This window comes from Chinchilla lanigera, unplaced genomic scaffold (genome assembly GCF_000276665.1).
Source record: "Chinchilla lanigera isolate Chin_1 unplaced genomic scaffold, ChiLan1.0 scaffold00019, whole genome shotgun sequence".
Lineage (NCBI taxonomy): Eukaryota > Metazoa > Chordata > Mammalia > Rodentia > Chinchillidae > Chinchilla > Chinchilla lanigera.
The window spans coordinates 9,956,651-9,969,443 of NW_004955420.1; the positions used below are offsets into that span (position 1 = coordinate 9,956,651).

General features: G+C 35.4%; 1 protein-coding gene across 6 annotated transcripts in view; it reads left to right on the plus strand.

The window, feature by feature from the left end:
- The window catches only part of Fxr1 (fragile X mental retardation, autosomal homolog 1), a 62,365-nt gene extending 52,915 nt beyond the window's left edge, over window positions 1–9,450 (plus strand). For 2 of the 6 annotated variants that reach the window (XM_005383063.2, XM_005383065.2), the window contains 5 exons: window positions 1,515–1,718; window positions 4,019–4,219; window positions 4,829–4,909; window positions 8,259–8,350; window positions 9,029–9,450. In XM_005383063.2, the coding sequence (XP_005383120.1) occupies window positions 1,515–1,718; window positions 4,019–4,219; window positions 4,829–4,909; window positions 8,259–8,350; window positions 9,029–9,196 (746 nt within the window). In that variant the 3' untranslated portion in view covers window positions 9,197–9,450. The remainder of the gene's footprint in view (window positions 1–1,514; window positions 1,719–4,018; window positions 4,220–4,828; window positions 4,910–8,258; window positions 8,351–9,028) is intronic. The other 4 variants (XM_005383064.2, XM_005383066.2, XM_005383067.2 and 1 more) reach the window with 3 other exon arrangements.
- Window positions 9,451–12,793: the final 3,343 nt, after the last annotated feature.

Consider the following 12,793-nt stretch of genomic DNA (forward strand, 5'->3'; position numbering starts at 1 on the left):
GAGCTAAGAGGGTCTGGAGTTCTCATTTTACATCGTAGATAAGTTTTAAAGTAGTTTCACAGGGAAAGAGTACAAATGTGATTATAAACTGCATGATACATACTTTTAAAAAAATGAAGGAAAGAGATTTGTTTTCATTTTTGAGTCTGAAGCTAGAAGTTCACCCAGGTTATAAGGGGAGTGGCATGCGAGAAGCAACAAAGAATGAGGGTGGGACTGAGTCTTACAGTCTGACATTGTAATTGCAGTTCTGTTAATGATACTGTAGACTGCCTATGAAATCTTCTCAGTGGCTAAATTTTTGAAAGACCACCATTAAAATAGGTGGTTGGGGTGTTAAAAAATTGTAAACTTCGATAAGTTATGCTAGATTTTCATTTCACTGATCATGGCTTTGATTTTTGTTAGTTGTCAGGTGAAAGATGTCTTCTCAGAAACCTTAAAATTGTTTAGTATTCTCAAATACCTTATTCTAATTTGAGGCAATAGAACATGTTATTTTATGTGCAGTCACTGAAAAATACAGTTCTTGCTGGTATTACGAAATGCTCTGATTCCAGAGATGTTTAAAATGTGAAAGGAGGTAGTGACAAACCTATTGTATTTCACTGAAAGCTCTAAAAGATTCACCATCACTGCCCTAGAATCACTGTGCTATATAATGAAAACTATTTTTCTTTATATGATTCAGTTTGCTTTCAAATGTTACCAGTTATGGGTTGGGGGTACAGCTCAGTGGCACATGTGCCTGCCTGTCAAGCACAAGGTCCTGAGTTCAGTTTGTGGTGTGTCCATCCGTCCCCCCTGCCAACACCAAATGTTACCAGTTATAGTTCTTTCACTAATAATTTAGTTATTAAAACATCAACATTGGCAGAAACTTTGGAAATGGCCGTTATTAAGTACATTTGTAACAGTGTTTTCTGTAATTGTCCTGTTAACTCCACATTAAAGCAGTTCAAATAAAAATCTATCTTGTCTATGGCCATATCACCCTGAACACACACAATCTTTTTTTTTTTTTTTTCTCCCGTACCGGGAACCGAACTCACGACCTTGCGCTTGCCAAGCAGGTGCTTTGCTGCTGAGCTAAATCCCCAGCCCCCTGAACACACACAATCTCATCTAAAAGTCTGCCTTGACTAGTAGATGCAATATTTACACTTGACTTCTTAGTTAATACATTTTTTCACCTTCCTTTGGTGGTGATGAGGATTGAACCCATGGCCTTCCACTTATCTACATACCTAGCCCCTTTTTTGTTTTTATTTTGAGATAGGGTCTTGCCAAGTTGTCCAGGCTGGGCTCAAACTTGTGATCCTTTTGCCTTAGCCTTCCAGAATGCTAGTGTTATAGACAGGTGTAACCACACTCATCCTCCCATTTGTTTTTATGTTTAGTTTTCTTTGAAGTAGGTGATTAGTATGCTTTTATGATGTTTGTAGGAAATAATTTTTAAAACATTCACTTAAAAAATAGGGCTCTAACTGGTTTGTGTTCTCTTCTTTCCCAAGGTACAAATTCTGAGCTGTCTAACCCCTCTGAAACAGAATCTGAACGTAAAGATGAGCTGAGTGATTGGTCATTGGCAGGAGAGGATGACCGAGACAGCCGACATCAGCGTGACAGCAGGAGACGCCCGGGAGGAAGAGGCAGAAGTGTTTCAGGGGGTCGAGGTCGAGGTGGACCACGTGGTGGCAAATCTTCCATCAGTTCTGGTAGTCTTTTATATACTATGTCAGCATCTATTTTTGTAAACAGTTTAATTGTAAGCAAGTTAACTTATCTCCACAGGCCAGCCATATTCGGAAGCTTCTGTTTCCACTTAACTGTTGTATAGAGAGTAATGGACTATATATATAGCATTCAGTGCAGGGAAAACCTTGAAGACTGTTTCTCTTTGAAGGTTTACTTAAAAATTTTCATGTCAGAAACTTTTAGGGGTTGATTTTCTTAGTAAAATGGTGGTGAATAAATGGCACACATGCTGCGGTGGGTGGTTTGTATCATTGAAAGCTCAGGTGAGCTGTCAACTGTCTTAGTGCTTTGAAGGTCACATGTTTATCTTTTCAGTTTGGGACAGCTTATATAATTGTAAGTTTTTTCTTTAGAATTTTTGAGTTTATGTATGTCTCTTTACTAGCTGGACTCAGAGAATTCTAATGCCCAGAGAGATCTAAATACTTTTCTGTATTAAAATTGAATATTGTAGAAGCAACACTTAAAAATTTGAGGAATTGAGCTATAAAGAAGAATGTATATGATGAACTAAAGATTTGAGGTATATAAACAGCTTTTATTTGTGTTTTTGAATTTTTAAAAATCTTTTAAGTTGTACAGAGAGTTGTAAGAGCTGCCTAGAATGTTCTTTCTGAGCAGAATGGGCTAACAGAATTGATAGGGATACATGGATTAGATTATTTCAAAGATACACTTTAATGTATTATAGGCCTTTAAGAACACATTTTTCTTAATAGTATACTGTTACAGCTTATGTAGTATTTTAAATATTATAAGAAGTTATGGGTATATACATTAAGTGTATGCTAAGTGTACTTAACAAATTACAAAAACTGGAATAAATCACAAAAGGGAATTTGAAAAAAGTTTTAGATTTAGTTCTAATGTAAGTTCAGTTTTACAGGCTTTCAGAAAAGTAGTTTTAATAGTTTAATACACTACTCTGTTTCTAATTGCAAAATAAATGTACTTTAGTGTTTGATTAATGGATAAACTTAGTGTCATTTGCAAAGATGCTAGCTTGCTAGCTGTTACAAAAGGAAACTTAGGAAGGAAAAGTCAAGATTAGGTGAATTTCTTCTATAATTTTGTTGGAGGCAATAAATGCACATAGGTAAGATGAGTATTTTCCTTTAAATTGTATTTTGAAACACTTTACCTTTTTCACCTTCACTCCACTTTTATGCTTTGTTCTTAGAGTTGGTGTACCAGTCAGCATTCATTTCAGCATTATCCTTTCTGTAACCAGTTAAAGTTTCAACCCTATTTAGTGTGCTGCTTTATGTGGGCTTCCTCTGATTGCTTCAGTTCACAGTTAACATGTTCCCATTATGTCATGGAGTAGACGAGCTGAATATTATTTGGAAATAGTATATTGACATCCACACACAGAAGTAGCAGTCACCTTGAACTTTAAAAAGAGGGGACAGCTGGGCATGGTGGCGCATGCCTGTAATCCCAGCACTCGGGAGGCTGAGGCAGGAGGATCATTGTGAATTTGAGGCAAGCCTGGGCTACAATGTGAGCTCAAGGCTGTCCTGAACTGCATAGTGAAACCCTGTCTCAAAAAGACGAAAAATAAAAAAAAAATTAAAAGGGGGGGCAGAAGTTCTCAGAATTAATTCATGTTAGCTTAATATTTATGTTTTTTTCCTCCAGTCTCTGGATAGAAATGCCTTGAGTGCAAACTACATGTAATACACTGTTTCCAAATAGAGACATCCATCAGTATCAGTGGGTGACTGGTTTCAGGACCTCTTACAGATACCAAATTTGGAGATGCTCAGGTTCCTTGTGCAGGGTGACATAGGATGTGCATACACTTAAGCACATCTGCCTGTATACTTTCAATCATCTCTAGATTACCCATAATATGTAAATGTCATGTAAATAGTTGTTATGCTATATTTAGGGAATAATGACATGAAGAGTCTATATTTATTACAGTACTTTTTGCCCCCAAGTAATTTATAATTTGTGACTGGATGAACCCCGTGGATATGTATATATTTACAAAACATGTCAAGAAAATGTTAGGAAGCTGATGTTGTTGATCTTTTGTTGTACAATTTTTCATCATTTTAGTTTTTTCATATTTAATCATCTTTTATTGTTTTGCAGGTAAACTAACCAGACAAAACATTTTATTTGAAGACAGTTTATTTTTAATTGGGGGAGATTAAAATTTAGTAATAGTTGATATAGTTCAATATAGATCAAAGCATTCATAACTATAGCACTCTTAAATGAATATTTCTTGCCTCTGACACGAATATAGTGCTCAAAGATCCAGACAGCAATCCATACAGCTTACTTGATAACACAGAATCAGATCAGACTGCAGACACTGATGCCAGCGAATCTCATCACAGTACTAACCGTCGTAGGCGGTCTCGTAGACGAAGGACTGATGAAGATGCTGTTCTGATGGATGGAATGACTGAATCTGATACGGCTTCAGTTAATGAAAATGGGCTAGGTATGTAAGCACTTAGAGAAAAGAAATGTATACAGTTACTCATATACAAACTATAATAACGTAGGAAACCTTTTTCAAAAGTGCGCAATCCACAAATAACTTATTAGTGTTTACATCAAGATAGATAACTTTTTGTCTAACTCTCTGATTTGTCAGTTAAATTTATCAGTTAAATTATTTGAGAGTGGAGGGTTTACTGCCCTTTGATGCCATTAAGTTAGTACAAATACCGAACTGCTCTTATTGTCCTAAAATTAAAATTGGGCTTTCAGATTGCCTCTGTAAAATGATTAGAAACAATACTGCTGGAAATACATATACCAAGAGTGAGCATTAATGTCCAAAGGGCTGAAACCAAACCATATTCAAGAGGAAAACTTTATCCCTAAGCGATGGTAATTGAAGTCTGAGAATTTGAGTCTGACAATCTTAAATCTGCTTGAAATGTTTTAAGCTACCAGTGTGTATCGTGTCAATACTGTATGTTTTATTTTTGATGTTTAAAGTTTCTTTCCCCTTTTTAAATAAGGAAAGATATATTGTTTTTGTTTTGGCTTGCTTGTTTGTTTATTTTGTCAGAATAGTTCATGGTAAACTTTGCAATTACAGATGATAGTGAAAAAAAACCCCAGCGACGCAATCGTAGCCGCAGGCGTCGTTTCAGGGGTCAGGCAGAAGATAGACAGCCAGGTAACTTGAGTGGACCTGCTGACATCAGGTCACAAGCATGAAAAGAAAAATGTCATGTGTCTATGTTGTAAATATATTTACATACACACACGTGTGTATATACGTTAGAAACTTATTTGCACAGATGTTTATTCAACTAATGCAACTATTAAAATGAAAATGCATTCTCTCACAGTGTAAATGTCTAGTAACTAGTGTTAAGTCTCTAACTGAACTAACGTGTTTTAATGTTTTACGTGAAAATACTATTGAGAAGACTCGCTTTGTTCACCTGGCACATTCTTCACACTTGATTGGGGCTTGCCATCCCAGGGACTTGGTTGTAGATTGTGACCAAGGTTGACTGGCAAAATTGGGCAGCTTTTGCATGGTGCCTGCTTACTATATATAAATTCAGCACCTCATTTTCATGGGAATTGTAACACACAAAGTTCAATTAAAAAAAAAAAAATTTGTATCTGTTTCCTAATACTTGAAATGCATGCTGTATTTTGTTTTATTGTAGTGTGGTGCCTTTTCTTTTACACTTACTAACTACTCAAATTAATACCTTTCAGCATTATTTTATGTAGTCCTACTTTTTAGTAACTTCAGAGAAACTTGTTTTCTATGTTTATTATTTTGAGCATAATTCCATTTCCTATGTACAGAAAATCATATGTATATTCACCATGAAGAAACTGTGTGCACCACAAATAAACCCCTTTCAAACTAATCAGTTTTGCATTCTTTCCAAAAGAGTATTTTCATGTGTTTATCCCAGATAACATGAATGCTCACATCTTTAATGTTAAGTTCTTACAGGGAGATTTTGGGAAAACTGGTTGAAAAGGTATTAATTTCCCATTCTGGAAAGTTCATGTTTTAAAGATTAGGGTATTTTGGCCCAGGGATATAGCTCAGTGGCATAAATGCTTGCCTGGCAGGCCTGAGGTCATGAGTTTGATTCCTGGTACCAAAAAAAAAAAAAAAAGATTTGGAAATTTTAAAAGGAAGACACTCACAAAATAGAAAATATCTAGAAAATGTTTATTTTTTCCCCTTCCATTCTTTCCTTCCTTTAGTTTTGGAAATGTATTTTTGACGAACAGCTCATATACATTTCATTTTTTGAAGATGGTCCAGCAGTGAATATGTATTTTCTGGACCATCTTCATAAATAAAATTCAGGCTATCAGTGTAGTCTTAACATGCACTAAATTATTACAACAGTTTAATAGGTAAATAGTGGTTTTAGTTCATAACAGGGCTAAGATAAAATAGTAAGATTTGTTGTAGAAGGAGCAGGTATTTCTAAATGGTATTAATTAGAGATTTTCAGTATTACTATCCTGCATCTATTCTTGTTTTATTCTGTACTTTCAAATTACATTCCTAGTGTCCCCCAGCCCCAACCCCCAAAAAACATTGGTGGGTAAAAGAAGTGCAAACTTGTTTCTCTGTTTGGGGCAGCAGTTCTAGGGGAGGCAGCCTCTAAAGTTGAATCAGCATTCTCTTAAAAACACCATCGTTTGATTTGTACATATTTGCTCAGAATTTGTTACTCTTAGTATAAATTAAGCACTGAATATTCTTCACTACATTTAGAATGTTGATACAGTGCTATCAATTGAGCCTTGGACTCTGGAGAGGAAATTCTGTACTAAAACCAAGTTTTAGTACACAAATTGCCTGTATTTTTCCGGATAACTGTAAAGATGTTATTAGTCTATACTGAAGTTTTAAGAACCTTGGATTATAAAAATACAAGGCTATATACAAGCTTTTCTTTGAACTGACTGACGTTTCTTTTGCCTCCCTTTTACTGGCGAGGGGCACTCTAGCTAAGTGCCTGTTAATATTTAATGATGGCTCTTAACTGATAACTACGTTGAAGTATATTATTCCATCTGTTTACATAGTGGATAGTAAGGTCTAAGAATTCTCTGAAAATAAATTTAGTAGTATGCTTGTCTGTTCAGCAGTTTCCAGATCAGTTTCTTCAGGTGTCAGTGAGGAGTGAACTACATAAACAGAAAGCATCTATTGTGTTGTTCCCTAAACTCTGGCTAGAATGACTGTCAAAGTGGTTCAGTCACTGCGTATGCAGATAAAATGAAGTGGGTTATGATAATACCCCAGTCCCAGTACTGTAAATTATTAAATTTATACATTCATTACTTAAATGAGGGAACTGTATTTCTTGTAATTTGGAAAAACCAGGTTTAGACTTGAAATGTCTCTCTGGTGGTTTTCTAAAGATTGTAAGTCCTGATCTAGGTTCCTTATGACTTTAAAAGACGCATTTCAGTAATGGTGCTGAGGAATTCCTGGATCTTAATTTTAGCACATTAATTCATACTTAAGCAGAATGAATTATATATACTATCCAACTTTTTATTCTCTCAAAATGATTGTTAGTACCTAGTGTCTTTTTTATTCTTTACATAATAATTCCCACCGTGCATTTTTACATGCCAGGTATTTTCTTAAAAGGTGTGTAATAGAAAAGTTACTTGAAAGAAAAGTGATTATCTTGATAGTCCTTCAGATCAGTGAATTTTGTTTCAAGTCGTTGAAGAGAAATCATTGAAATATGAAATAGTGAGGCAAGGCCCACAATATCTGTTGAGAAGAGGTCATTTATTTCACTTTAGTTTATACTAGGGTGCATCCCCTTTGCAAAAGCACATTTCAGTCAGTGCGTAGCAAAATTAGCAAATTGGGGAAGTGGGCTGGTCACTGAGTTCACACTGGCCCCCTTCCCAAACATCATTTTCTACAGCTTTAGGGTATCATCTGTTACCTTTAGTTTGTTTGCACTTACTTTAAATTAGAGTCAGATGGCTAAATCAGAATGGTTTCTAGCTGACATGTTAAGAAACCAGAAAATACTACATACGGCTATTTTGTGGTTTTTTTTTTTTTTTCTAAAAAGCAAAATTGACATGAGTAAATCTTTGAAATTTTCAAATTTAAATATATTATACATAATCTGTACCAACTTTGCCCTGTTTTCCCTCACTAACTGCAAACGCTTATCTGGGCTTAGAATGCTGCATTTGCATTTCTTGGTTGTGGATTTCTACATCACATTTGTCCCACAGCCTTCGATTCAACCAGAACGAAATAGCTGGATTCTTGGGAAAGAGGACTTACCTAGATTTCCTCTATTTCCAGCTTGAAATTTTCTTACAGTAATAACATTACAGGCAAATTTTTCAAGCTTTGTCTTTGGTTGGAGGTGGTACCCAGCTTAAAATTTTGAAATTGGGTGACCCACCATTAGTTTAATAGTGAAATTACTCTTTATCCATAAACTTCAGAAATATTTTTTCAACACCTGTAATTTTTTTCTCATCTTTAACAGTCACAGTTGCAGATTATATTTCTAGAGCTGAGTCTCAGAGCAGACAAAGAAACCTCCCAAGGGAAACTTTGGCTAAAAACAAGAAAGAAATGGTAAGGAGAATTTAACCTGTAGGTTTTTTTTTTTTTTTTCTGGGTATGATTTACCTTAATTTTTTTTTTTTTCCTAAAGTTTACTGTATGATCACTTGCTTCCCCAAATAGACAAATATTTTAGTTAAAAAAATACTGTTCATTTTGTTCTTGGCCCCAGGTAACTGAAGATATGCATGCTTGATCCTGAACTTTCAGATAGAACTTTAACATTTGTAAGATTTAATCTGCCAGAAAATACTGGGTATAATAAAGACTTGCTTAATTTGGTGAGCATAAGGCTGTTGTGTATCTCTTCTCAGTAATGGATATAAACTTTTAAAGTGTCAGTTCTTTCAAATGTTTTCAGGGATTTATGTATAAATAGGAGTTTCAAAAAGGTGAGTAAAATAGGCGTTTATTTGCTTTACTTAGGGCATTAACTGTTTCATTTACATGAGCTACATAAACCAGTGGTGAGCTATCCATTGTTTTAAAATACAGTTGAGTACAGGTTCCATAAACAGTACAGTGCCTTCTGTGGTTCGGGCACTTCTAGGTATTGGAGTTACAGAGTTGAAAGACCTAGTGGTGTGACAATGTTATAATTTTAACTAGCTAATTTTATGTAGCTGTTGTTTTTCCTCAGCTGTAGATTTCATTTATAAAGAGTTTAATAAAGTCGTCTCCTTTTGGCAGGTAAAAGATGTGATTGAAGAGCATGGTCCTTCAGAAAAGGCAATAAATGGCCCAACTAGTGCTTCTGGCGATGAAATTCCTAAGCTACAGCGTACTCCAGAAGAAAAGAGTACTACTTCAAAAGAAGAGAACACTCAAGAAGCAGCAGTCCTGAATGGTGTTTCATAAACTGAAGAAGTTCTAGTTTACAGTTCTTTTACATTACATTTACAATAGTGCTTGTACAAGCTTGCCAAAGATAGAATATGGATCGCCAGTCTTTACATCGCACTTTCAGTTCCTCCATTTGGAATTCAGAAAGGGGAGGGATCCTGAAGAAATCATATGTAAACATACTTTGACACCTACTGTGTTATAAAATATATCATCAGATGTGCCTTGAGAATAGTATATGTAACATTAAAAAAAAGTTGCTGGCTATAGGAAATGTTATTTTGTTTTCAAAATATGGCAGAGATGGGGGGAGGTGGGGGGGTGGGATCCCTAACCTAATATTCTTTATGAAAGCATTAGCTGCTTTTGTTACATTTTTAATAATATGCAACCACTTCTTCACCTGAGGAAAACTAAAATGAGATGCAGTCTAAAAATATTTTGCACTGAATTGTAATTTCTTCATTAGTTTAGTCTGGAAACTGGTCTGTCTTACTGTGTTTTTTTTTAAATGCTGTATGTAGGGGAAAATCTGCAGACCACTGGAAATACATTTGTTACTCTCATCTGCAGGAACACTGGGTGATATTGGCAGTGACTGTTCTACAGGCTTTGTTTGGTTTATTTATTAAAGTGTACAGTATTTAAAAATCAAACATAGCTTTAGTTAAAACACTAAGCTGAGTCATGTCCATTCAGACATAATAATCTGAACTACTGAAAAGATCAATTTCCAGAAGGTTTATTCTGTATAAACTACATGTTAGTCATTAGTATAGTATCCTTCCCGTTTTTTCTCTTTTTTTTTTTTTTTTTTTTTCATTTTTATTTTATTTTGGATGTATAATGTGCAATATGATTTTTCGAATCCAGGTAGTAAATAAACTTTGATCTTCCATTTGCTGATTTTTAACTTGCTACTTTTTATGATAACTGTTATAAACGTAGTTGGAGCTATTTTTAGGCCTAGAATAATATCCTTTGATTGCTTTTCAAAAGCATCTGTTGTTGCCTATGTATAGACTATTAACATGTCAGTTGGCCATTTAATCATTTTGTAATGAATTTACTGAAATCTTAACACTTAAAATTGAAGCTGTTAGAGTACACTGTGTAGGGTATTTGTATTACATTTGGTATCAGAGGAAGGATCTTCATATCAAGTTGTAACCAAAGGCATCTTTTAAAAGGAAGGGGATTAGAAGTTAGACTTTTACTTTTGCCTTTTAGTTTTTTTAGACATTATTCTTAAAAGTATCATAAACACCAGTTTTTAAAATAAGGAATCTGGAGTAGGCCAGTAATTGACCCTTTGAGTCATAAGGAAATAATTTAGAAAGTTTTCATGCTAGTAATTGAAAGTCATTAAGGTAGATATTATGGTTAAAGGCTTAATTTCACAAAGATAAAAATTTTACATGAAATTTATTTTAGAGAAACCACTTTAGAGGAAACTATTTTAGAGAAAGTAATTTACACAGTTTAATTGTGAGTTCAAGTGAAGTTAATTACGGACTTTGGGGAGGGCTCTGCTCCTGCGTGGACCATTGAACAAGAAATGATACATAGTCATTTAGGTTTGTCATTCAACATCTGAAAAGTGGGCTTTTATATGCGTAAAGGTATTGATTTTGATTTACAGGCACTGAAGGATAATTCATGGAATAGCTAAAAATATAAAAATTTCCCAGTCAGTATAAATAACCCTAGCCCTCAGATACAAGTTAAAGTGCTAGTATTAAATGTGTTGGGTTTCCCCCTGAAAACCTTTTTGATAGTGCCTGGTAACAATTCTTAGGGATGAATGAAATTCTTAAGTTGCTACTTAGAAAAATTCGTTTAACTCTGTCAAAGCTAAAACATTGTGGGCAGTTTTTATTCATAGTTGTCTTGCTAAGTGGGTCACGGCATTTATCTTTTAAACATGTTTTGATAGCTGAGCATGGTGGTACACACCTGTAATTCCTGAGGCAAGATTGAGTATACATTTAGGGTCAGCCTTGCTACATAGATCTTGTCTCAAAAAATAAAACTGTGCTGGGGATTAAAGCAGGGCCCTTGCACTTGCTAGGATGTGCCACTGAGTTACATCGCCAGCCTCTAAAAATTTTAGTTAATCTCCAAATTGGCAAATGTATAATGAAGAAATGAGTTTTCATTTTCTTTCCTACAGGCATCACTTAAGATTTCAATAAGAAACAGTATAGCTGAAGCAGTTCTTAGAGTAGTGGTATTAAATGAATATACGCTTAGGAAATAACTGTCAGGATCTCATTATAAATGACTAAACTGACCTGTTCTGCAAGAAACATGTACTGAAGAACACAGATTCAGAAATACTATTGAAAAGCCCACTCCCCAGATGTTGATTCAGGCTGCTCTCCAAATTTTGAAAGGGTTCCAGTTTTTTGGTCGCTGTCCTATTTAGATGAGGTCTTGTAGTGGGCAATGGGAGTGCTTTGTTTTTAAGTATATACTAAACAAAGACAAGAAAAAGAAATTCTGAAATATCTAGCACAGCACAAAAGCTGTTGTCATACACAGACCTGAACTGAACCATGAAGTAATGTGGGGAACAAGAATGATCTGGTTTTCTTGATAGTTAGGGAGGCCAGGGATTCTTGGATTAGGCACCTCGTTTTTAAAACCTCAGAAGGCGTGAAACTCTTGTGCAAAGTGTTATCTCTGATAACAGATCAGACGTTAGTGTAATTACAGTAGGTATACACTAACTTTTAAGTAGGGTTTTAATGTGGAATTAAGCGGTACATCAAAGCAACTGAATGCGTGGAAACTTACCGGACTGCTTACGACTAAGTAAAGTTGCTTAAATGTATTTTTTTAAAAAAAAGTGCCAGTGATACAAGTGAGACCTGAAGAACAGTGAAGCTACTAAGCAGTGTTAAATCAAAACCTTTCCATATCAGCCATTCTTTGTAGGCAGTTTCCAACACATTTGTGCTTCAAATCACAGGCGTTTTTGTAGCTGTTTGCTGTTTTAAGGCTTTCTGAAGAGGGGGATCTGTAAAGTTAAGCTGAGTGTTGCACCCGGAGTGAGAAATACTGTTTTTGTTCTCTAGACACGTGATTTTTTTTTTTTTTCCTTTGTCTTTTTTGAGACGGTCTCGCTATGCACTTCAGGCTGGCCTTGAGCTTACTTTGTAGCCCAGGCTGGTCTCGAACTTGCAGCGATCCTCCTGCTTCAGCCTCCTGAGTGCTGGGATTACAGGCGTGTGTCACCATGCCTGCTGACACATGCTTTTTTGAGGTCCAAATTAATTAGTATTCTCGTAGACTGTCAATGTGAGCCGATACAAAACGTCAGTAAATTGAAAACTGGCTCTGATACATAAAGTCCTGTGCCATTCAGATGACTACGGGGTTATTGAGAATGATAGTAAAGGAAAATTACTTTGCTACTTCTCTTTTCTAGAAGGCTTCAAGAAACTTGGATTTGGAATGAGCAGGATGTTAAAAAGCATGAAATCCATCTTTGCCATTATGGTGTACATCCCTTAGGTCTTAGGAGTGTATCTAGTATAGTGACATTTCTTGGACCACTTACAGGGATGTGTGTTTGGAGTGCTGTTACTCAGCCCCGTGTCAACCTGT